General features: G+C 57.3%; 1 protein-coding gene across 2 annotated transcripts in view; it reads right to left on the bottom strand.

The window, feature by feature from the left end:
• Positions 1-22,631, bottom strand: part of GMDS (GDP-mannose 4,6-dehydratase) — a 419,586-nt gene that overhangs the window by 42,978 nt on the left and 353,977 nt on the right. For both annotated transcript variants that reach the window (XM_069563990.1, XM_069563989.1), the window contains exon 9: positions 9,019-9,115. In XM_069563990.1, coding sequence (XP_069420091.1) covers positions 9,019-9,115 — 97 coding nt within the window. The remainder of the gene's footprint in view (positions 1-9,018; positions 9,116-22,631) is intronic.

Here is a 22,631-nt window from a genome sequence, read left to right as displayed (position 1 = left end):
GGGGTCGGCGGGGGGCGACCGGGCCCACGTGGTGATGGGGCCAGGCTCTCACTGCCCACCCTGGGCTGTCTGCTTATGTCTCTTCCCAAGGCCTCCCTGAGCAGCGGGGACGGACATGAGGCCAAAGTGGCACCAACCACTTCACCTGCAGGGCAGCCGGGGGGGGGCTGATTCACAAAGAGAGCTCGTCACAGCCACTAACCTGAGGGCCGGCTCCACGGCCACGGACACACAAACCACACACCCAGGACGGGCTCCACGGCCACGGACACACACACCACACGCCCAGGGCCGGCTCCACGGCCACGGACACACAAACCACTCGCCCAGGACGGGCTCCACGGCCACGGACACACAAACCACACACCCGCGGACAAGCCAGGGCCGGCTCCACGGCCACGGACACACAAACCACATGCCCGCGGACAAGCCAGGGCAGGCTTATGGCCACGGACACACAAACCACATGCCCAGGGCAGGCTCCACGGCCACGGACACACAAACCACACACCCGCGGACAAGCCAGGGCAGGCTCCACATCCACGGACCCACAAACCACATGCCCGTGGACAAGCCAGGGCGGGCTCCACGGCCATGGACAAGCACGCCACTCCCACAGGTGAGCGGGCGTGTGAAAACGGTTCCTCTCTCACCTCGGTGGGTGACACCAGCGTGAGGACCTCGCGGGAGACCAGAGCTGCTCTCTCTAATCCACAGCCTCCCTCCCTCTCTCTCTGCCCATCTGCTCTGCGAGTCATCAGGACTCTCGTTCCTTCAGTCTGCCGTTGCAAGCTAGCAGTTCTTGCAAGAGAGCCAGCTTCAGTCGGGCCATGCCCCTGCCCCTGGGAAGCAGGACATTAATGAAGGGGTTTTGGGAACCTGCTTCAGAGAGCCCATCCAAAGAGCCCATCCAAAGCCCAGCCCAACGCGTCGGACCGAAACTGCCGTCAAAGTTGGTCACGGAGAGGAAAACACTGCGAGGGGTCACCCCGCAGTGACTGGCCAGTGGCCAGGCGACGCTTGTCGACGGGGAGGCTGGCGGTCTCCGAGGGAGCGGGACTCAGTGGGCTTACGGGTGACACGGTTTTGAGGCTCACGACAGCAGGAATAGGACAGAAGGGAGTCTAAGCGCAGGGAGAAGAGGGCGAGGTGTGAGGGGAGGAGGGCTGAGCGCTGCCCGCGGGCAGAGTACTCGCTGTGGGGTCTGGGAGGGCCCCGGGCGCCAGCATCTCCACGTGGGAGGAAGTGGTCCCTGCTCCGGGACACCCTCTGGGCCTCTATTTAAAGCCACAGTCGCCCCACTGCTCCTGGCCCCCGCCTGCCGTCCCTCAGAAACGCTGCACGTGCAGGCTGACCTCACCCGCGGTGGCCCACATCTGTGTTCACGGTGTTTTCAAGGGTGTGCGTTATCAAACTTTCAACTGGCAGCTAACTAGAATCTTCCATTTCTTCTTTCTCCTCAAAGTGATTAACAATGTGTTTTCCAAACAACAGAAAACGCTGTGACCCAGCAACATTCCAACATGACCAACCCAGTATTTTCTTCCAGTAGAACACCCAGACCCTTGAGCCCCTGGGGGGAGCACAGCTCTGTCAACGCAGTGATCTTACTTCCCGAAACTTGTCAGGCCTCTGAGCCTGGACCCACAAGGGAGCGAGCGTGTGCAGTGCTGACCTGCTGCGGTAGCACCAGAACCCACGCGGACTCCGGGCTGGGAAGCGGTGCCGGGCTCGAGCATGTGCGCAAAGACCGGTTTCTGCGGGAGCGGGCGGGGCGGCTGACGGGAAGGTGGTGGACGGCCGCCCAGCGTCTCTCGTGGTAGCTGATCTCCAGCCGGCCAGCAAGGCTGCAGTTCCGGGGGTGGCCCTGGAACACGCTGGGCCCCAGGGCTTGGCACAGAGAAGAGCAGAATCAGAGGAGAAACTCAACTCCTATCTTTCCCCAGGACCATCGGTTCAGAAGCAGTGCCAGCAGTGAAGGAGCACGTGACCGTTCCTGCCCAAAGCCGTCGGGCAACAGAACCAGGCACACGCTACAGGAAACCTCAGAAGCAGATGGCTCAAAGAAGCCTTTGAGATGGCCTCTGATAACTAATGGTTCCACGGGCATACACGACGATGCTGACGGTGATAATTAACCATGATGACAGCAATAAAAGCGATAACGCGCGGTGCAAAGCACCTTATACTTAGATGAGCCTTTCATCCTCAGGAGCTAAACACTCTGCATCCCGCCTTGCGGGCACATCAGTTTGAAAGTAGGTCTCTACTCACCCCTGAAATTCAGTCTGCCTGGACTGGGGGTGGGCACCGCCTGCCAGCTCACGTCAGCTCTTTGGCGTCAGCCCTTTACCCCTCTGAAGAGTCTGGCCTCCTGGACCTTGGACATAAATGCTTCCTCAGCGGGGTTTCTAAGACTGAGCTCCTGCACCCACAGATGCCTGCCTGCAGGGGACCAACTCCTGCTCACGACCCCCTCCCCTAAATGCCCCTCAATGCTCCTCGTGCACAGCAGGCCCCTAGGCGCAGCGCCAGCTTGAGGCTCCGAAATCGTGCCGGAGCTCAGTGCCCTGCACCTGCCCCATGAACGACTGCTGCGGTCCTCAGGGGATCCCGATGGGGTGGCAGCCCCGCTCCTGCACCGCGGGCCCTCACGTGCCGCCCGTCCTGCGGCACTGTCCCACCTGCCCTGGCCCCGCGACCTCCGTTTGCAATGTCCTGGCACGTGCCGCTGTCCGGCTGCCACCTCCCGGTCCGGCGAGTGCCTCGCTGGCCTGCCCCGGACCAGCCCACAGCTTCCACGCTGCGTCTTCCCTCGTCTACGGCCGAGGACCCTGCTTCATGTCTCTGTGCATTTCTCACGGGCTGCGAGGACTCGCTTCCATGGCAGGAATCCAGCGAATGCTGCTTCAGGATTAACCCTCTAAGGCCCCAGTCACACAGAGACAGTCTACTCTGTGCTGCTGCTAGGCCTGCTGAGAAGCTGACGGTGTGGGTGTGGTGAGTGCGCTAAGGGATCCCTACCAGTTCAGTCCAGTTCAGTCCAGTCCAGTTCAGTTCAGTCCAGTTCAGTCCAGTCCAGTCCAGTCCAGTCCAGTCCAGTCCAGTTCAGTTCAGTCCAGTTCAGTCCAGTTCAGTTCAGTCCAGTTCAGTTCAGTTCAGTCGCTCAGTCGTGTCCGACTCTTCGCGACCCCATGAATCGCAGCTGCCAGGCCTCCCTGTCCATCACCAACTCCCGGAGTTCACTCAGACTCACATCCATCGAGCCGGTGTTGCCATCCAGCCATCTCATCCTTGGTTGTCCCCTTCTCCTCCTGCCCCCAATCCTTCCCAGCATCAGGGTCTTTTCCAATGAGTCAACTCTTCGCATGAGGTGGCCAAAGTACTGGAGCTTCAGCTTTAGCATCATTCCTTCCAAAGAAATCCCAGGGCCGATCTCCTTCAGAATGGACTGGTTGGATCTCCTTGCAGTCCAAGGGACCCTCAAGAGTCTTCTCCAGCACCACAGTTCAAAAGCATCAATTCTTCGGTGCTCAGCCTTCTTCACAGTCCAACTCTCACATCCATACAGGACCACAGGAAAAACCATAGCCTTGACTAGACGGCCCTTAGTCGGCAAAGTAACGAAGCCTGAAAGCTGCAGAGCCTATCAGCGGCTGGGTGCTGACCTGTTCCTTAGTGTAGGCGTTCTCACACCAGGTTTAGGAGGCGGAACACTTCTGGCTTATCCGGGAAACCTGTCACGCGTCAGGAAACGCGCAGACCAGCACTCCTAATGCACGCTGCACCATTCGCTGCACCAGTAGGGGTTCGTCTAAAATCTGTGCCTTCTTCCCCTACAGCTGGATGGCACCATTCTGATCCAGGTATAATCGTGAACCCTGCAAGGAGCAACAGGAGGAAGTCGGGGGCACTGTAGTCGGGACACAACTACTATTTCATTAGATACAAACAGTCTTGAGGGGCGGGCAGCCAGGGAGGAGCTCAGGCTTTAGGAGGAGTGTTGCCTGCCCGGGGGTCCTGCACAGAGGAGGCCAGGCCGTGGTCCAGCTGCAGACAGCGAGGTGCAGAGCCCTCGCAGGTCTGTCCCGGAAGGAGAGGGGCAGTGCGGTTAAGGAGGGACACGGAGCCTGGGAGGGCGGAGCCTGGGAGGGCGTCCACAGTGGTTGCGAGACATAAACACGAGTGGTGAGATGGTCAGGGAGTAATTACAGAGAGGAAGCTCCGTCCGAAGCGACGCACCGCTGACGGCATCCACGCCACTGCTCCTGCCGGTGACGAGAGGGCGGACGCTGAGCCGGGAGCCCAGCCGCTCCTCTCCTGGTCCCGGCAGAGAGGGGGCTCGCCCTTCGTCTGCCCGGCCAGCTTCCTCTTCCCCGGTCCCACAGAGGGCAGGAGGGCGGAGGTGGGGGCTGAGGGCCCTGGGGGTCAGGGGACCAGGACTGAGCGATAGGGGCCTCCAGGGGGGCTGAGGAAGACGGAGCCACGGGGAAGGCAGGTCCGGCTTCCTGCTGGGGCGGGAGCACAGACACGGGAAGAGGGGCCTTTTCAAGACCCCTGCAGAGGCTCGGGGTGGTGCTGGGCGAAGGTCTAACTGGTATTTATACAAGTCCTCTGATGACAGATCAGATTCCTGAGGTCTGGAAAGTGTTACCCTGCATTATTCTAAACAGGGCTACGAGATAGAACAAGCAATTATGGGCCATTTAACTTAACATCATTTACAGAAAAATATTAGGAAAAGTTTGCAGAGGGGACAACTCGACAAGCGTGTGGTAATTTGATTAGAAACAGGCCACATGTTTCTGCTGAAGGAAGGTGTTGTTTTAACTGGCTTTGCCTTCTTTGAAGTTACTGCTTTCCCAGATCCAGATTTTAACTCGGGACTTTTTTTCTAATATCTATAAAGAATGGGAATAAACATAAAGTATCTAGGTAAAGAAAGCAAAAGCCAGTCACAGGGGAGGGTGCTGGAAGCATCACATCAAGAAAAGCCCACGTTAGAGACAAACAGGACAGGGAGGGAAGCTCAGCTCCATCATCAGTAGAGTTTAAATGTATTTTGTCATGAAAAATAGGTGCTTCCAAATTTGGTCTGTGAATGCGTTTCCCATGATATTTCTTAAAGTGCTCTGCAGAAAAAAAAAGGCATTTTTTGGTTTGTTTGTTTCACTGAAAAAGAGAAAATCTTAGCTTCTCTTTCTTTAAGTGAATTGACCATTTGGTGTGATTAACAATTGCCACGTTGGGATGAATACTTCTTAATCCAATCTTTGTGAATTTCCCAAGTTAAAAATTTTCAGACAAAAAGAAAATGTTTTTGTTATTATTTTAAATTAAGTAATAAATTAGTGTTAATTTTCTCATATTTACATGATAATTCCATATCCCTGAATTGCTACTGAATTTTCAGAGACAGGGTCAGAAAGGATAAAAATAAAAATAAAACAAGAATAAAGAAATCAAAGTACACAGCAAAACGTTTGCTAGAAGCCTTGACTGTATCACGTCACTGACTTGTTGGCAGTTAACGCGCACAATGCGCCAGCGACGTCAGTCTGTCTTTCAGAAGGCAGTCGGCTTGCGTAACTGGCCTGTTCTTCCCACCTACACTCCCCGTGGCGACAGGGTGTGTGTCGGCCACGCGCGACTCTTAGGGTCTAACACAGGGTTTGGCGAGTATCTGCTGGAAGAATGAATGACTGACAGTGAGAGCGGCAAGGCTGGGCGTCTCACTGTGCCCCACTGTTCTGACGAGCAGTCGCGGAGCTGACTGCCACTTCTACAACTCCTCTTTGGAAGAAGTCTGACTGCTAACCCCATTTTTAAAGACAGGCAGACAGACGCACCGAGGAGTGACAGGTTCGAGGTTACCCGTCTGTGATGGACAGTTTCTGAACTCAGGCCGCCTGGCCTTCAACCCAACCCTGCTTCTTCCCGGGCATGGACGCGCATCACCAGGGCTCCGCATACCGTGCACCCAGAGAAGGGGGGCCCAGTCTTCACAGGGTGGTCAGCAACGCTGGGAAATGTGAAGCCCAGTTTCCAGAGTCAAGTTCTCCACCCGAGTCAAACAACTAAACATTCAGGGGAAGCCCAGAGGTGTCCACCGAGAGACCCAGAACAGGACTCCGCTCAGCTCTAAGTGGACGCCAGCATCCTGAGCTCAGACACACACTTTCAGGAGCAGGACCTTCCGCACAAAGCAGGAGCAGGACCGAGGAGCCCGCCATGGTGAGATCAACAGGGGAAGGTCCTGGCCGGGAGTCCTGCTCCATATAGAGCCGCCGGTGGGGTCCTTGTGCTGGGCTCTGCTGGGCAAACAGCCTTCCTTGGTCTGAATCTTATTCACGTAACGACACAAATCTGCACCTCCCGTTAGTCTTGCTTGAGGACGCTGGTGTTTTGGGGCCTGCCATGTCCTTACAGCCTGCCCCAGGTTTCCTGCCTGGCACTCCCCCTGGCAGTCTCTTGACACACTGGACCCTACGGTAATCGGGTTCTGCGGTTGGCTCTGGGGTGTGCTGGGTGCTGAAGACACAGGACAAAAATGGCCAGGGGAAGGAGCTTTTCTAGAACCCGAGGAGGGAGGAGTCTGTGGCCTCGGAAGATGGACCTGACCACAGACAAGGGCAGGCCACCGCCGGCCCCGGGGGCTCCACGGCCCCCACGCCCAGTGCTTCTCAGGCCTCGTCCCAGCAACCCCTCTGGCTGCTGGTCAGGGCCCAGACCCAAGTGCAAGCTCACGGCGGCGGCTCTGGGTCTGGTCCCCTTTCACCTGGAGGAACACAGCGCCTCGGGCAGCTCTGCCTCAGCCTGTCAGACTGCTCGGTTCTGGGAAAGCTGCTGTGCTGAGGAATGGGGTGAAAAGTTGAGCCTCACTGCACATGCCCCAAGGAGCCCTGAGCGGGGCGGGGAGGACAGGCTCCCGCAGCAGTAACGGGGGCCCGGGGGCGACAGATGGGCGAGAGGAACCCACGGAGCCAGGCGGCGCCCTCAGGCTCAGATGCCCTCTGTGGACAGACCTGCAGAGCAGGTGCCACCACCGTGTCCGCGGGAACAGAAGGACGGACGGACGTGGAGCTTCGGCCGGAAAGATGGGCCACGGGGGCTTCGGCTCTCTCGTGCCATGTCCCCACCACGCCCCAGCGTCCCCACGGGAGGGTGGCAGACGAGCCGCTGGTAGCGGGCTCCTGGCTTCGGAAAGAAGGCCCGGGGTGACGGTGTCACGGGGTGCAGGGGCCCCGTCCACTCCCACTCTGAGATGACAACGCTCGTCGCAAGCTGGGACACAAGGCTGCCCGTTTAGGTTCCAGAAATACGAGAAGCCTGCGGCGTCTGGGCCGGGTGGGCGGCAGGCGTGGGCTGCAGGGCAGGGCCCCCTGCTGCGTCAGCAGGCAGCCGCGGCCCCCTCCCGGCCCGCACATCCTCCGCCGGCACACCCACTCCGCCGGCACAGCGCGCCATTGTTCGCCGCCCGGCAGAGGCCGCCCCGCCCGGCCAGACAGCCCTGCACACTTCCTCTCCTCGCTGTCCCGCCCTTGTGGACTGCCGCGTGAAGCGACGCCTCTCCTTTGTCTGAAACAAGACCATCTGACGGGTGATCACCAGAGACACGTTCACTTTCAACCCTTCTTGGCGGGGCTTTCCTGACCTCTAAAGGTGGTGCGGCAGACAGGAATTTAGTTCAAAACACAGGTCGAACAGGTTCCAGGGTAACGTGCTCACAGTTAACACACATTTCGTTCGGGAACCACCACATTTGCACACCTCTGTCAAGACGCTGCTTTCCATCACCCCAGGTCCGTCCCTTTAAACCTCTGAGTTTCGTCACCAGAGTGAAGGAGGCCCACATTTAAATGGCAACACCCAGCCAGGAATTCTTAGACAGTGAGGGAAGGGGGACCCTGCGCCCTGATGCCTCCAGGCTGTTTCTCCAGACAGGGGCCCGCGCACGCAAAGACCACGCACCATCCACCCACCCACCCGCCAACCAGCACTCACGCCGCGTCTGTTGCCGTCTGAGACAGGACAAGAGTCTTCCTCAAAGAGTTCACAGTTTGGAGAAAAACATGGAAAGAGATGAGTCTGACAAGCTGTCACACACGTTATGACACGGTTTGCAGAGCGTGCGATGTAGATCCAAGAGGGAAAGCTGCAAGCTCGGTGGCGGCCAGTCCACGGGCCAGAAGAGGCTTCGCACCCAGGACCACACTCGAGCTGAGGCTCAAAGTGTACAGGCTCACATGGCTCAGGTTTGTGTGTGTGTGTGCATGTGTACATGTGTGTGTATGTGAGTGTGTGCGTGTGTGTGTGTGACCGTATGAATGCATGTGGTTGTGTGCATCGGTTCATGTGAGTGCTGAGCGCGTGTATGCAAGTGAGTGCGTGTGTACGTGACAGCACATTTGACTGTGTGCGAGCGCACGTGAATGCATGTGTGTGTGCGTGTGTGCATGTGTACACGTGTGTGAGTGCATGTGTGTGCGTGTGCATGTGTACACGTGTGTGAGTGCGTGAGTGCGTGTGTGTGCGTGCGTGTGTGCGTGACTCAGCACATTTGACTGTGTGCGAGCGCACGTGAATGCATGCGTGTGTGTGCGTGTGCCTGCGTGTGCAGGAGTGTGTCTGAGGGTGCACGTGAGTGTGTGTGAATGTGTGCAGGTGCGTGTGCACTGGGACCTCCAGACCCTGCAGGTCACGGGGCCCTGGGAAGGCGGACAGCCCGCAGGCTCTAGGGCTCAGCCATCAAGCAGGCCTAACCTTGACGGGCCTGCCTTTGGCCCGAGCCTCCATTTCTGAAACCAACCCTTCCCCGGGTATGAACTTCCCCTGCTCTCCTTTATACGGCAGTGTGTCTTGTGCCAAGAATAGCACCCCGGATTCGCCTCCCAAGGCTCTGGCTTGGGTAAGGCGCTAGGGTCGCAGATCGCCCAGCGTGGGGCTGGGCGGCCTGGCCGCGGTGTCCAGGGACAGTCTCCCAGGAGTGGCCAGTGGAGACGCGGCCGAGAGTCTTACCACTTCAGTGGGCCGGTAGTACTTGAGGTCCACAGTCACGTGAATCTTGCCGGTCTCTTTACATCTGCCCACTTCGTTTTCATTCTCTCCTTCCCACCTGGAAAGGAGATAAAGACTTAGTCGTCCGCACCGAGTTGCTTGGGAGCAGCTGGCCAGGGTCGCACGGAAGCGTGCGAACTCGGGAGCACAGGCCAAGCCGCGGCCTTCGGGCCTTCCCAGGTCTATTTCAGGGGCTCCCCTGCCTTTTTAAAGAAAATCCCGATGCAGTCAGAATTGAGACCTCAGAAGTGAAGAGATTAGCCAGAATAAGGAATTCCACAATTTTCAGGGATCTCAAAGACTTTCTGCTTCTTTAGACTATTCTTGAAAAAGTCAATTATTATGAAGTAATCGCTTGTGTCTCTCCCCCCGCCTTTTTTTTTTGAGTTTTAGGTGTATTTATTGTAATTTTAACGCATTCCAGTTTAGAGCAAGTTTAATGTCCTAATGAACCGTTAACATCACCCTGGTATTACACACCAGTTACCTTGCTGTATCCAGGCAGCCATGGGCCCCAGTGACAAATCCCAGGTGACTAAACCTCCAAAACTATGTAACGACTCGGTTACTTCCTGCTAAGAAAGGGTCTGCCAGACTCTCCTCCTCTTACTCAGCCGCGAGGCCCTCTGGACTCATTTTCCCCTGTAAACACCCACAGCCGCTCGCCCTTCAGGGCCCAAGCACAGCCTCCACTGTGAGTCCAGGAGGCAAGCGCACACGTTTCAACACTGGCTTCCCGCTGGAGTTCGATTTTACATTCTCACTTTTATAGAAACGAAGACTCTGGCTTAGAGCTGACCTCTGCGTTTCCACAAACCAATACTCAAACAGGAACATACTATATAATTTTAATTATTTTCACAAATAAAGCTTTTTGGCAAAGAAGGGAAACATGTTGCAGGGTATAATGTTTGACTCCAATGCTTGATCTCAGACCTTTGCTCTCTCGGCGGGCGAAGAGCCCTACTACAGGGCAGTCCTGTGCCCCCGACCAGCCGCAGGGGCTTGGGGGGAAGAGCAGAGTATCACACTGGCCACTGGACCACATGCCGTACAGGGGTCGTTGAAGATGATCAAACGCTGATCGCGGTTGCATTCTGCACAAAGGTCGGGTAACAGGGACATAAACCAGCATCACAAGCTTTATTTCTGATCGACCATCCGGAGGTTCTGTGTCTAAATCCCTTTCTGACAGCACAGGGACCACATTTCATCGTTGGAGAAATAATCAGTTTGTGAGGACACTGGGCTTGCCCACAGACTACAGGCAAACACGGAAAAACATCCCACAACACTCAGAGTTACAGTAGATTATGCTGGACGGTGACTTGTGCACAACTGGCATTTTCCATGAATTTTCTATTAATTAATTGACTCAAGAAAGGGGGTTTGGCTATTTACTTATTTGGTTCATTTTCTTACCCTTGCCTAGACTCACTTGGCAGGCTCAGAGCTAAGCGTTTGGAACACTCACCTGGACATGCTTTAGATATGCAGACTAGAGACGCTGTGAGACGGGAACCCCTGTGATTTCAGGTGGATGAAGACCAAGCCTCGGCATCCACAGCAAGGGAGGGGATCTGGTGAGGTCACGGTTCCCAAAGGTCTCCTGTGCAGCTCTAAGGTCGTTTCCGCGGGCGCTCTCTGTGGGAGCGCTTCTAGTCGACGAAAGGACAGCTGCTCCTCACGAGCATGTTTCAGCTCTAGTCTTGTTCATATGTCATACAAAGAAAAGCAAGCTCACACGCCTTCCTGACGCATCTCCACGGAGCCGGGGTTTCAGAAGCACGTGCTCACCCACATGTAACGTGCGACGGGCCACACTTGTGTGGGAACACGGATACACAGGACACCGCCCTCCGCGTGGCTGGACCAGGGGCTGGAGGACCTTTTCTACAGAGCTCGAAACGGACGATAACCTGAGGCTCTGTTCCGTATTCTTCCTCCTTCTCTTTCCCAATATCATCTTTTTTTTTTTTTAAAAAAAACTACCGTTTGAAGTGAAGTCGCTCAATCGTGTCTGACTCTTTGGGACCCCACGGACTGTAGCCTACCAGGCTCCTTAGTCCACGGAATTTTCCAGGCAAGACTACTGGAGTGGGTTGCCATTTCCTTCTCCAGGGGATCTTCCCAACCCAGGGATAGAACCTGGGTCTCCTGCACTGCAGGCAGACGCTTTACCGTCTGAGCCGCTGGGGAAGCCTGAACAGTGGAAACATCCTTGGAGAAGAGAACACAGGCCTCACTGGGGTCTGGCATGCAGACCAGTCATCCGCCGGGTCCAGGGGACGAGTCAGGGGCACATCCTCAGCCTCCGCCCCGGGGGGGCATCTGGTTCCGCCCACACCGGCGGGCCGACAGCGGGCTTGGGGTGACCTTCCCCAGCGTCACGGGCTCGCTGGGCTGTGCTGCAGTCCTGGGCCAACACCAGCCCCTGTCGCAGCAGCTGAGGTGGGAGCAGCTGGGGAAGGGCCCGCCTGGCAGAACCGAGCAGGCACTTCGGGCGCCTGTAGTGTGAGCTGCCCACACAGAGGTCTCCTCTGCCCCATGCTGTCGGCCGGCCTACAGGGGTGTCTGCGGCCACGGCTGCCGAGGCCACGGCTCTGAGAGAAGGGCTCAGAGTGGGATGGAGCCGCAGAGCCACTTTCTGGTCGGCACCAGGCAGCAGGCAGACGCTTCGGCCAAGGCCCAGGAAGCTGTGGGCTGCAACAGGACACGGAGTGCTGTGTTCACCAGCGAGAGGCAAGGGCGGACCTGCCCTAACAGGTAACGGGTGACTCCACGCAGAGCGGCCTGTGCGCTGCTGGCGGGGAGTGAGGATCCCGCCGGTCGGCAGGAGCGCAGCCTGCTCGGTGAGATGGCACTCCCCGCGTGGGGTCCCGCAGACTCGGACTGTGGGCTCAACTGCTGGCTCCTAAGAAGCGCTAAGAGCCCGAGGCAGCACTGAGAGCAGAACCGAGTGCCCCATGGCGAGACGCGGGGCAGCGCATGCCTCCCTACCCAGGAGGCCCTCTGGAGCAAGCAGGGTGAAGCGAGCCCGGGCCTCCAGAGCTGGCGGGGCCACTGCAGGCCCCGCTGCTGGAGCGGGGCAGGCGGGGCCGGGAGGTCGAGGCCCAGGGCGGCTTGGGAGAGGCAGCGGCTCTGGACGGGAGGCTGGCTGCACCCTCCTCCTCCTTCCTCGACCCACCTGCAGACATGGGTCAGTCTATAAGGGCCGGACCGCGGGAGAGAAGAGACAACCCGTGCTGCCGAGCAGACGGACGAGCGTGAAGGACGGGGCAGGAGCCCCGAAAACAGGCTCGCGAGCGGGCAGTGGGCAGGCTGAGCAGGGCAGCCCCGGATGCTCAGGGTGGAGGGGCTCGGTTCCCCTGGAAGCAGGCTGGGGCCCAGGCCGCCGCGGCCCACATCACCGGACGGCAGCCTCAGCGTCCCTGTGACGGTGGCAGGAGGGACGGTCCTGCGCCCCCGAGACGGGGTCCCCACGCGGAGAGCACGCAGGTGGGCTGTACGTGAGCGCTGGGCACCCTCGGCCCCCAGGGGCTGCGGGGGTCAGGGTACCCCTTTCTAGGAGTGAGGTGGGGGTCAGGCTGGCCCCTTCTGTGGTGGGGGCTGGGGTCAGGCTGGCCCCTTCTGTGGGGGAAGCTAGGGACGCCCTCTGGACTCCATTCTCCAAGCAAACAGCCCTTCACAGCCCCCAGAGTGACCAGGAGCCCCCGAGCTCTAGGTCCTAGAAACCCCAACCAGCTTTTAGGCCCCCACTTTCAAATATGAGCCCAGCACTAAGGCTTACCAGATGCACGTGAGGAAAACCACACTTACAAAGACAAGGGGTCACAAGAGATAAGCTGAGACATAGCAACTTGGAGGAGACAGAACCGACGGGGGGGGGGGGTGAGTGAGAGAACAGCAAACAGGACGGCCCACAGGCACCAGCGCCAAGAGCTGTGAGGCGACACGGCCCCAGGAGACAAAAGCAAGACGCTGCACTAAAAAAAGGACAATTTGAAAACAAAAGATGTAGTAATTGGAAAGAATTCAGAAGAACTCAAGAGAAGATTTTGAAGACAAAATTGAGGTAATTTCTCAGAAAGTAGAGCAAAAAGATATCAATATGAAAAAGGAAGATAAAATCAGAAGACGGCCTCGAGAGGTCAGTATAACAGGGTTTCCAGAAAGAGAGTGAAGGAAGTAACTGTCTTCAAATAAATGGAGAAAACGGACCAGAGGAGAAGAAGAGATGTTTCCAGACAGACAGGGCCCCACCGAGCACCCAGAGGCCAGGTGGGACTAGCGGCCTGTTTCAGAACACGGGACAGGGTCGGGGGTGGGCTTGGGGGTGGGCAGGGCGGCCCCTGCAAGCAGTGCCTTCCAAGTCCTGAAGGAAGGCTGTTTCCAACCAAGAGACGCACATCGGCCCCCTTATTCACGCCGAGGGCAGAAGAGATGTGTTTCCAGATGCACTGGTCTCAGGAAACCAAACCACGAGGCTCTAGAAAGATGTTGGAAAACAGGGGCTGCCAAGCGTCCACCTGTCCAGGCGGGGTCAGGTGACAAGGTGGCAGAGGGGCTGCCCCAGGCGACACGCCCGGGGAGAGCCCGAGGCTGACGGGGCAGGCGAGGGGCGGTCGCATGGGAAATGGGGCAGACGCAGAGAAACAGGACTGTTGCTCTATGACGGGAACCGGCGGCCCCTGGAGCGGGCAGGGGGGGGCGGAGGGCGGGATGCGGGGTGCAAGGGACGGAGCCTCGTCCTGAGCAACAGGCCAGGAGAGAAGCTGCGAGGGGAGCAGCGCGGACGGAGATCAGAGCGCGGCCTGGAGTCGTGGCAGGGAAAGGCCAGCAACGCGGCGGCGGACTCCCAGCAAGAGGTGGCAGACACGGGCAGGGTGGAGGTGGACCCCGGACGGCCCAGGCTGGATGAGGAGAGCCAGCGGCCGGACGAGCAGAGGGCGGGCTGGGTGGGGAGGCCGCCGCGAGGAGAGCTGGGCCCTGCGCCTCTGCGAGCCGCCACGGGAGGAGGGGCCTCTCGGTGGGGGCACTGGGACGGCCACGACGCTGGGGAAGGAGCTGAAGGCAGAGGAGGCAGGGACAGCGGTCTGTGCGCGCGGAGGCGGCACTGGAGCCCCAGGCCCGTGGAGCGACCGTCCCAGACGCGGGCGGGGGAAGGGAGACTCCGGAGGGCAGCGCCGGGGCGGGGGGGGGGGGGGGCTTCAGGGCGCGAAGGGGGCTCTCAGGCCCCTTGCAGAGCCTCTCCTCCGCCCCTCAGCCAGAGTCACTGCCACTGACTCCGGCTCCCGCTGCCACGCCGTGTGAACAAATAACCAACTAAAACACAAAGGCTAAACTTTAACCCTCGTGCCCGGGTTCCGGAAGAGGGCTGCCGTGGGACTCATCCCCGGGGCTTCCACACCAGGCCGGGCATGCCACCCAGGCGCACGGTCTGCGGCCTGCATGGGGGGAGAGGAGAGCGAGTGGCTTCCCCTCCCTCCACTGCAGGCACCCTCCGGCGGGGACGCTGCTTCCTGGGGGGCTGGGGGCACCGTCAGCATCTTTCCTGCATCCTTCATCACCAGCATCACTCACTTCAGTTCAGTCACAGTCGTGTCCGACTCTCTGCGACCCCATGAATCGCAGCACGCCAGGCCTCCCTGTCCATCACCAACTCCCGGAATTTACTCAAACTCATGTCCATCGAGTCGGTGATGCCATCCAACCATCTCGTTCTCTGTCGTCCCCTTCTCCTCCCGCCTTCAGTCTTTCCCAGCATCAGGGTCTTTTCAAATGAGTCAGCTCTTCACATTAGGTGGCCAAAGTATTGGAGCTTCAGCTTCAGCATCAGTCCTTCCAATGAGCACCCAGGACTGCTCTCCTTTGGGATGGACTGGGTGGACCTCCTTGCATCGAGGGAACTCCCATGAGCATCACTGGCAACTGTTAAAGGGAGAAGTGTCTCCTTTCTCACTGTCCTGTGCCAGCTTCATCTGCAGGGCCTCTGACGGGGGTGACCAGCTCCGTGGACAGGGCCCGGGTGGTCCAGCCTAACGAGGCCGAATGAGGTGGCTCGAGAGATGACGCGAGAGAGACCAGGGCTGGCCCCCGCAGCGTGAGCTGAGAGCAGAGGGACACTCAGAGACCCCCGGCGGCCTCGCCATGTGCCGCGGGCCTCTGCGCCATCTTCACACAGCTCTTACCTATCTGTGTTCCTTGTGTCGAACTCTGTCCTCACGCAGAGACTGTGGCTGGGGTTTCTCCAGCCTCACAGGAGGAAGCACCTGGGCAGTGGCTTGATGGGCAGGTGGGCAGTGGTGGGGAGGGGCAAGGGAGCGTCCCCAGGGGCTCCTCCACTCCCGGCCGAGCTCGCTCGTCTGCCCCCCCACCCCCTTGTCCTCGCCGCGGGCCCTGCGTGTCGGGCACTGAGCTGAGCCGGGGCTGAGCGCCCAGGTCTCTGTCCTCCAGGGTCCTCTAGCCTGGCGGCCACGCAGGACAGCCGAGGAGCGGCGGGGTCAGGGGACCAGGCAGCACCCGGCAGGAACAGCCACAGCGGGGCAGGGCCCCGGGAGGACCCTCGGGGGACCAGCCGAGACCCCGCAGACGGGCGGCGGTGAGACGGAGGCAGAGCGGGCGCGGAGCCCCGCTCCTCGCCCCTCCCCACCACCGCCCACCTGCCCGGAGCGGCCAGGCTGGTCCTGGCCACAGCTGGGTGACGGAGCGGCCTCCGCGCTTGTTCTCAGGCCTCTCCACCCACATGGGGGCCCTCCTCGGAGCTCCCAGCCTCTTCTCCAGCTGGGACTCCACCTCCCTGCCGACATCACTCCAGCCACGGTTGTGCGGCCGTCCCTTCAGAAGTGGCGATAGAACGGGCTTCCATAATATCCGCAGCTGTTTGCATAGATTTGTAAATGATGGCTTCTCCTTATCACTGCATTAAAGCCTGGCTTCTCAAGCGCAAGCACCGGCCTTGGTTGTCTTGGGTGAGTTTGGCTCTGAGAGTAAAAAGGAAGAAGAAAACGGGCAGGGAGCCCGTGGATGGAGCGCCTGCTCTGTGTTCAGGTCAAAGCCCGTTTCTTCAGGTAATCTTCAGAGGCAGCAGGCACTCTGAGATCTGATGGACCCTTAGCTAAAGACCGTAACTGAAGGGATGCATCAGCCGTCCGTGAGAGGTAGCGAGGGCTGCCCCAGCCTCCAAGGCAGACAGCATCGGATCTGCGCACACTGCTCATCCAGACGCCTGCCACTTCAGTCGAAGCTCCTATCGCTTTAGCTGTTATTATTATTTTTTTTAATGGGTTAAAACCCTAAGTATCTCAGAAGTTCATATAAACGTAAACCGAGGGCTTAGCTTTCTCAAGCGGGGAGGCTCTGCCTCAGCGGTGAGTGGAGGCTGGTGAGCAGGGCCAGTCTCCGCACGGACACTTCGGGAGGAGGCTCGGGTCTGCTCAGAGCGTCTCCTCCACGTTCTCAAGGGGCCCAACCCATGCCACTTCTCTCCCGGCTCCATGGAAGATGCCGAGTGATGCTCTCTCCACCCCTCAGCGTCAGAGAGGCCACCCAACTTGGCTAGATGGTGTGCACGTTAGAGAGGGCGGCTGCAGGCCACCGCGGGGGGCTGGAGCTCCGGGGTGGGGCTGCTGAGCAGAGACGTGGGCCAGCGCGGCCCCAAACATGAGCAAACATGCGGAACCTTCCAGAGAAAGAAGGCAGAGCCCGGACGCTCCTTTGCCTGACTCTGCTCAAGTAGAGCCCGAACATACAGCTGGAGAAACTTCATCAGAAGTGACACGCTGGAAGGGTGTGGTTTTCCCACAGAGCAACTGGACACAGTCAAGGTTCAGCATGTACAACAGGAGGGCTCACAATGGACACCCAGACACGGGACATGGGCTCGCTCCTGGGGTCCTGATACCTGGACACGGGACACGGGACACGGGCTCGCTCCTGGGCCCCCCCACCAACCCCACCTCCCTGCAGTCCCCTCTGCGTCCTCCGAGCCCAGCGGCCAGCCAGAAGCCTCACACACCAACCCACGCCCCACCTCCCCCCGCCCCAACCCCTGCCCCAAGAAACAATCCCTAATTAGGGGAAGAATGTGCATGAACACAAAACGCTTGTTATCTCAGCCAGGAGGCGTTTAGAAATGAGTTTCTTTTTAAACGTATAATAAGGTTTGCCCTTGTTGTTTTGACTGAAAATATAGTTATGATACCGCAAACTATGATAAATATTTCCATTGGCGGAACGCCGCCCCCACCCCAGCAGCATGCGGTGGTTTTCTCATGGTTGCAGGCTGTTCCTACAACTCTCTTCTCAAAATTTAACAAGATTAATGACAGAAAATTAGTCAAGACAAGTATTGGCCTGTTTGGTTTACGCATCACTTTGAGTGCAAGAGAAAAGCGCTTCCTTTTCACATTACTTATTACCTAATAAGTGATAAGGTGACAGGGAAGCGGGAAGAAAAGCCTCCCACTGACAATGACCCCGAGAACACAGCCCCCACCAAACGCACACGGATACACACACAGGCACACACACTCTCACACACGCACGCACACGCACGCACACGTGCTCATAGACACATACACACACACACTCACAGACACACAGATACACATATACACCCCCCCCACAGATACATCTATACACACCCACACACACAGACACACGCACACTCACACAGACAGACAGATACACAGGCACATAGATACGTATACAGACGCACACATATACACACTATCATGCATTCACACAGATACACATATACACACACAGCCTCCTCCAAATGCACACGTGTACACACACAGGCACACACAGGCACGCACACGCACGCACACGCACACGCATGCACACGTGCTCATAGACACATACACACACACTCACAGACACACAGATACACATATACACCCCCCCCACAGATACATCTATACACACCCACACACACAGACACACGTACACTCACACAGACAGATACACAAACAGGCACATAGATAGGTATATAGACGCACACATATACACACTATCGTGCATTCACACAGATACACATATACACACACAGCCTCCTCCAAATGCACACGTGTACACACACAGGCACACACACACACGCACACAGGCACATAGACACATACACACACTCACACAGATACGCACTCACACAGATACACACACACGCACACACAGACACACACTCACACAGACACACAGATACACAAACAGGCACATAGATACGTATAAAGACACACACATATACACACTCACACACTCACACAGATACACATATACACATAAAGACACACAAATACACATACACACACTCAGACACACAAACAGGCAGACAGATACACATATGGACACACACATATACACACTCTCACGCATTCACACAGACACACACACACACTCACAGACTCACAGTCACACGCACGCACACACACACACACACACGGAGCACTGCTCTTACCTGGACAGCGCACGGCTCGGTTTTATTAGCATGAGTGCTACACACATTGAAATAAATAAGGATTTATGTCTTTCATCCCTCACAACTTTTGGAGTTTAAGACAATGTCAATAAAACATCATATTTTATGCCGTAAGAAAACATAAACAAAAAGTGTACTTGTTTTTAGGAAAAAAGACGTGAAATTGCCTCCACTGTAGAGTGAAGGGTAATCACTTTTTCTATACTATTCACTCTAATAAGAACCTTGGAGGTTTATTTAAAGCAACATGGATTTTGAATTAAAAGGATATTTAAAAACTCAGTCCTGACACAAGAGACCCACGATACATTTGCAAATCACAGAAGGACATGGGTGATTTTCTTGAAGCGCGCACTGCCTTCTTCCACAGTGAAGGAGGGCATGGAGGCGGTCCAGACGGCTCCTCGGCCTGCACATTCTTCCACGTCCTCTTGCTTTTTTCCACCTGTGTTCCAGCTCCCAGCATTGTATTTAAAATGAAAACGCCAACACATCTGCCTTCCTGTTCCTTATCTCCTCTAATGAATGTAATTAGTCTCCTGCACAATGTTTTCATGCAAAACAAATATGTAAGCCTGGTAGTTAAGAAAGAAAACGCAGGTGAATTAAGAAACAGTGACATAGAAGATGATTCTGTGGCATTTTTGACATGGAAAGTGATTCTATAGACGGAATTTTTGATCCTCTTGCTATAGTCTGGAAGCGTCATCACCTAAAGTCCGCTACAAATAAGGATGTTGGTCCTGGGTTTACAAACCTTCGCCTTCTCTTGGGATCCAAGGGCCAAATGTTTTAAAGGCAAAGTATTACAGGAAAGCACGTGAAGTGTTTCCCAAAAGATGAGCTCCTGGATTTTCTCCAATTTCCAAGGCTGTTTTTGACAGATTGCCATTAAAAGTTTTGAGGTAAGGGAACTACTATATAAATTAAGTTGCTGGAAGAACTTGACTCCTACACAACTGTGGAACCGAGTCCCCATCAGTTCAGAGATGACCGACATGTTTCTTGGGCTCCCAGGAGACTTCCATCAACGCCTGGCTCTTCTCTCGCTTTAGAGACCAGGGTTCTGGACCCCCTGGCTCTTGCACCTTGGAGACCCCCATCAGTTCTTGGTCAATCTCTTTCCTACTTTGGGAAAAAAAAAAAAAACAACAGGTAGGGATGCCTCCAGCTGTTCAGAACTCTGTCTCACCAAGAGCGATCCAAAGTCACTGAAGGCAGGAAGTGGTGTTCAGAGGATTTCTTCTATCTCAGTTTATCAGATAATTAACTAGTCCAATGTCTCGTTCAATTCAACTGGCGTTTATGTGATCCCTGGAGGCGTGAGGGCAGAAAGAAAGAGGAGAGAAGGCACCACGGCGGCTGCAGGCACTCCCTGGATGACAGTCCTCATGGAAAAACCTAGAAAGTCTAGGCTTTTCACTTTACAGCAGTCTGCCCTCATTCCCACCCTGCATGCCACACACACAGACACACAATCAAACTCTCAACTTCCAAATATTCGTTTTCCGTTACCGACTCATGAAAATGCTGATTTACCAACTGTCTGCCACTGTGCGGGGCAGGATGCAAGGTTCAGAAAGGACCCAAAGCAGGTGTGGCCTCAAGCAGAGAATGCCCAGTCCGCCAGGGAGGGTAAAGTCCCAGGCGACCTAAGATCGCGGTCAGAAGGGGTGAGAGCTCAGATGCGGTGACTGTCGGGTCCACCTTGGGCCTGAGGTTCTGTGATCTCCCAGGCTCTGCTGCTCAGAGTGGGGTCCAGGGGCCAAGCAGCCCCCACATCTGGCATCGCGGGGGTCCTGTTAGATGCTCAGGCCCCGCCCAGACCTACCGATTCCAAACCTGCACTTTAACTAGATCCCCAAGCGCTTCTCAGCACTTAGCATCGGAGGACTTGTGCTCCACAGGAGACAGACCAGCCAAAAGACGCCCTAGCTCTGCCGGGAGGTGGGTTACTCCCGGAGAGCAGGGGAGTCCTCATCACAGCCACAGCCCCCTGGGCGCGAGCTGAGGGCCTGTCCTCTCCCTCCCTGTCCGCCTCTCTGCTGAGCACGCCCGTAGGCTCCTCCTGGTCACATGAGTGTGAGGCATTGGTGGGACTCGACTGTTTAGAGTCCCCAGACATAGCATCAGTTGCCCGATCTTACTGGTTTCATGCTTTGCTTGTCCCTAGCATTCATGTAGACAAATGTCACTTTCCATCAACACTGTTTCCTCACGAACAGCAAACAGGGCAGAGTGCCCGACACTCCAGCCCGCTGTGGCGCGTCCCGCGTGTTGACGTGTTTCACCGGCTCCCATCCCTGAGAGGCAGGCCCTCACCCCCTCTCGGGTGAGGCCCAGAGCTAACTGCTTCCTGGGGGTGGGGGCGGTGGAGCAAGGCCAGGCCTGGGTGGGGGGCGGGGGGGAGGTGGAGCCGGGGGCAGGCTGGAGGGTGTGGGGGGGCTGTGGAGCAGGGCCAGGCCCAGATGGCGGTGGAGTGGGGGGCTAGGCCCAGGGGGATGGGGACAGTGGAGCGGGGGCCAGGCCCAGGGGGCGGTGGAGTGGGGGGCCAGGCCCAGGGGTGGGGCGGGGGCGGTGGAGTGGGGAGCCAGGCCCAGGGGTGGCGTGGAGGCGGTGGAGTGGGGACCCAGGCCTGGGGTGGGTGGGGGCGCTGGAGTGGAGCCCCTCACCCGACGCCACAGCACACTGCGTGCAGAGACGACACGCTGAGTTCTGGGATAGGAAGCCGGTGGTAACGGGGAGGGGGCCCTCCAGGCCCGGCTCCGGCTCGACGTTTTCCTTGCCCGTCGCTGCCTGGTGTCTCACTGCGCGGAAGCCGTTCCCAAGGAGGCCTGGCCGGCCCGTCAGAAGGCCAGCTGCGGCGGGGCTGGCCCGGAGCGGTCCCGACTCTCCCAACTCTCCAGCCTGTTCCAGCTGAGATCGGAATGCTGCTCGTGGGGCCCGGAGATGCTCCAGGGAAGGAAATTGGAAAGAAAACAAACAACAGAATGCAACTTCCAGACCGCGCTCAGAGCGCCGTCGTGATCTCATTATCTGGCCCTGAGAAGGAATTCCGCGTCTCAGCCGTGCTGTGAGAGCGAGCATCGCCGCGCTCTGTTCCCACGCCCGGCCATGCAGGCTCGGGGTGCAGGTGGCCACCGGGCAGGAGGCTCGGCTGGGGGCACAGGGCAGTGCCCCGGTGTCTCGGACGGACCATCGGCACCTGCTCTCTTCGTGGGAGATTCGGGGAAATGTTTTGGTTTCGCCGAAACTGTGCGTGACACTCAAGGGCGACGCCGATGCCGTGAAGCCTTGGCTGGTGGCTTGGCCCGTCACCTGGAACGGCGTGAAGGCCTCTCCTGAGATCTGCCGTGGGTTCTAGCGAGACTACGCCGGGCTTTCCTGCCGCCTCTGGGGATGGGGACTCAGGCTGCAGCGGGGCTCCGAAGGACAGAGGGCACTCCCAGCTGGCAGTCCACGCGGCTCTGTTGTTCCAGGAGGATGCCAATACAAGGTCAGCTTGAGAAGCGCTGGGTTAAACAACGTCACACAGACTCTACTGGTGATTCTCCAGGAGGGGTTGTAATATTCAATATTCTCCAGATGAGCTGGACACATGCTTTTCTAAGGCATTTCCTCTCTACAGAAGTCTCAGTGTGTACAGGTCTGTGCTAGGTATTTTTAAAAAGGCGTTAGCCCAGGGGACCAGGGACAGAAGGCTGAACACAAGACGCCGTCTCCAAAGCGGGAGAACCGCACTGAATCCGCAGACTGATCCCAGGAGAACCGCGTCTCCCCGGGCCCTGCGTGCGTGCGCGCGGCGCACCTCCCCGCTTGCGCAGCGCTGTTCTGGTTTCTCCGGTCGACGTGGGTGCACATCTTTCAGGCACTTTATTAAGTTCATCTCCGTTTCATTTTTCTGATTCTACTCTAAATGGTACTGTGCTTTTTTTAAAAAAAATTCGATTCCCAGTTGTTGAGTGGCAGTACGCAGAAATGCAGTTGGCTTCTGCATATGGACCTTGTGTCCTGTGATGCTGCTGAATGCACCTGGCTTTCTGGGTAGATCACGTAGGTTTCCTATGTGCTCCATCAAGCTACCTGTGAATAAGACAGA

The sequence above is a fragment of the Ovis canadensis genome, chromosome 20 (genome assembly GCF_042477335.2).
Source record: "Ovis canadensis isolate MfBH-ARS-UI-01 breed Bighorn chromosome 20, ARS-UI_OviCan_v2, whole genome shotgun sequence".
Lineage (NCBI taxonomy): Eukaryota > Metazoa > Chordata > Mammalia > Artiodactyla > Bovidae > Ovis > Ovis canadensis.
The sequence above is the reverse complement of the archived record's forward strand: the minus strand, read 5'-3'. Positions and strand labels throughout refer to the sequence as shown.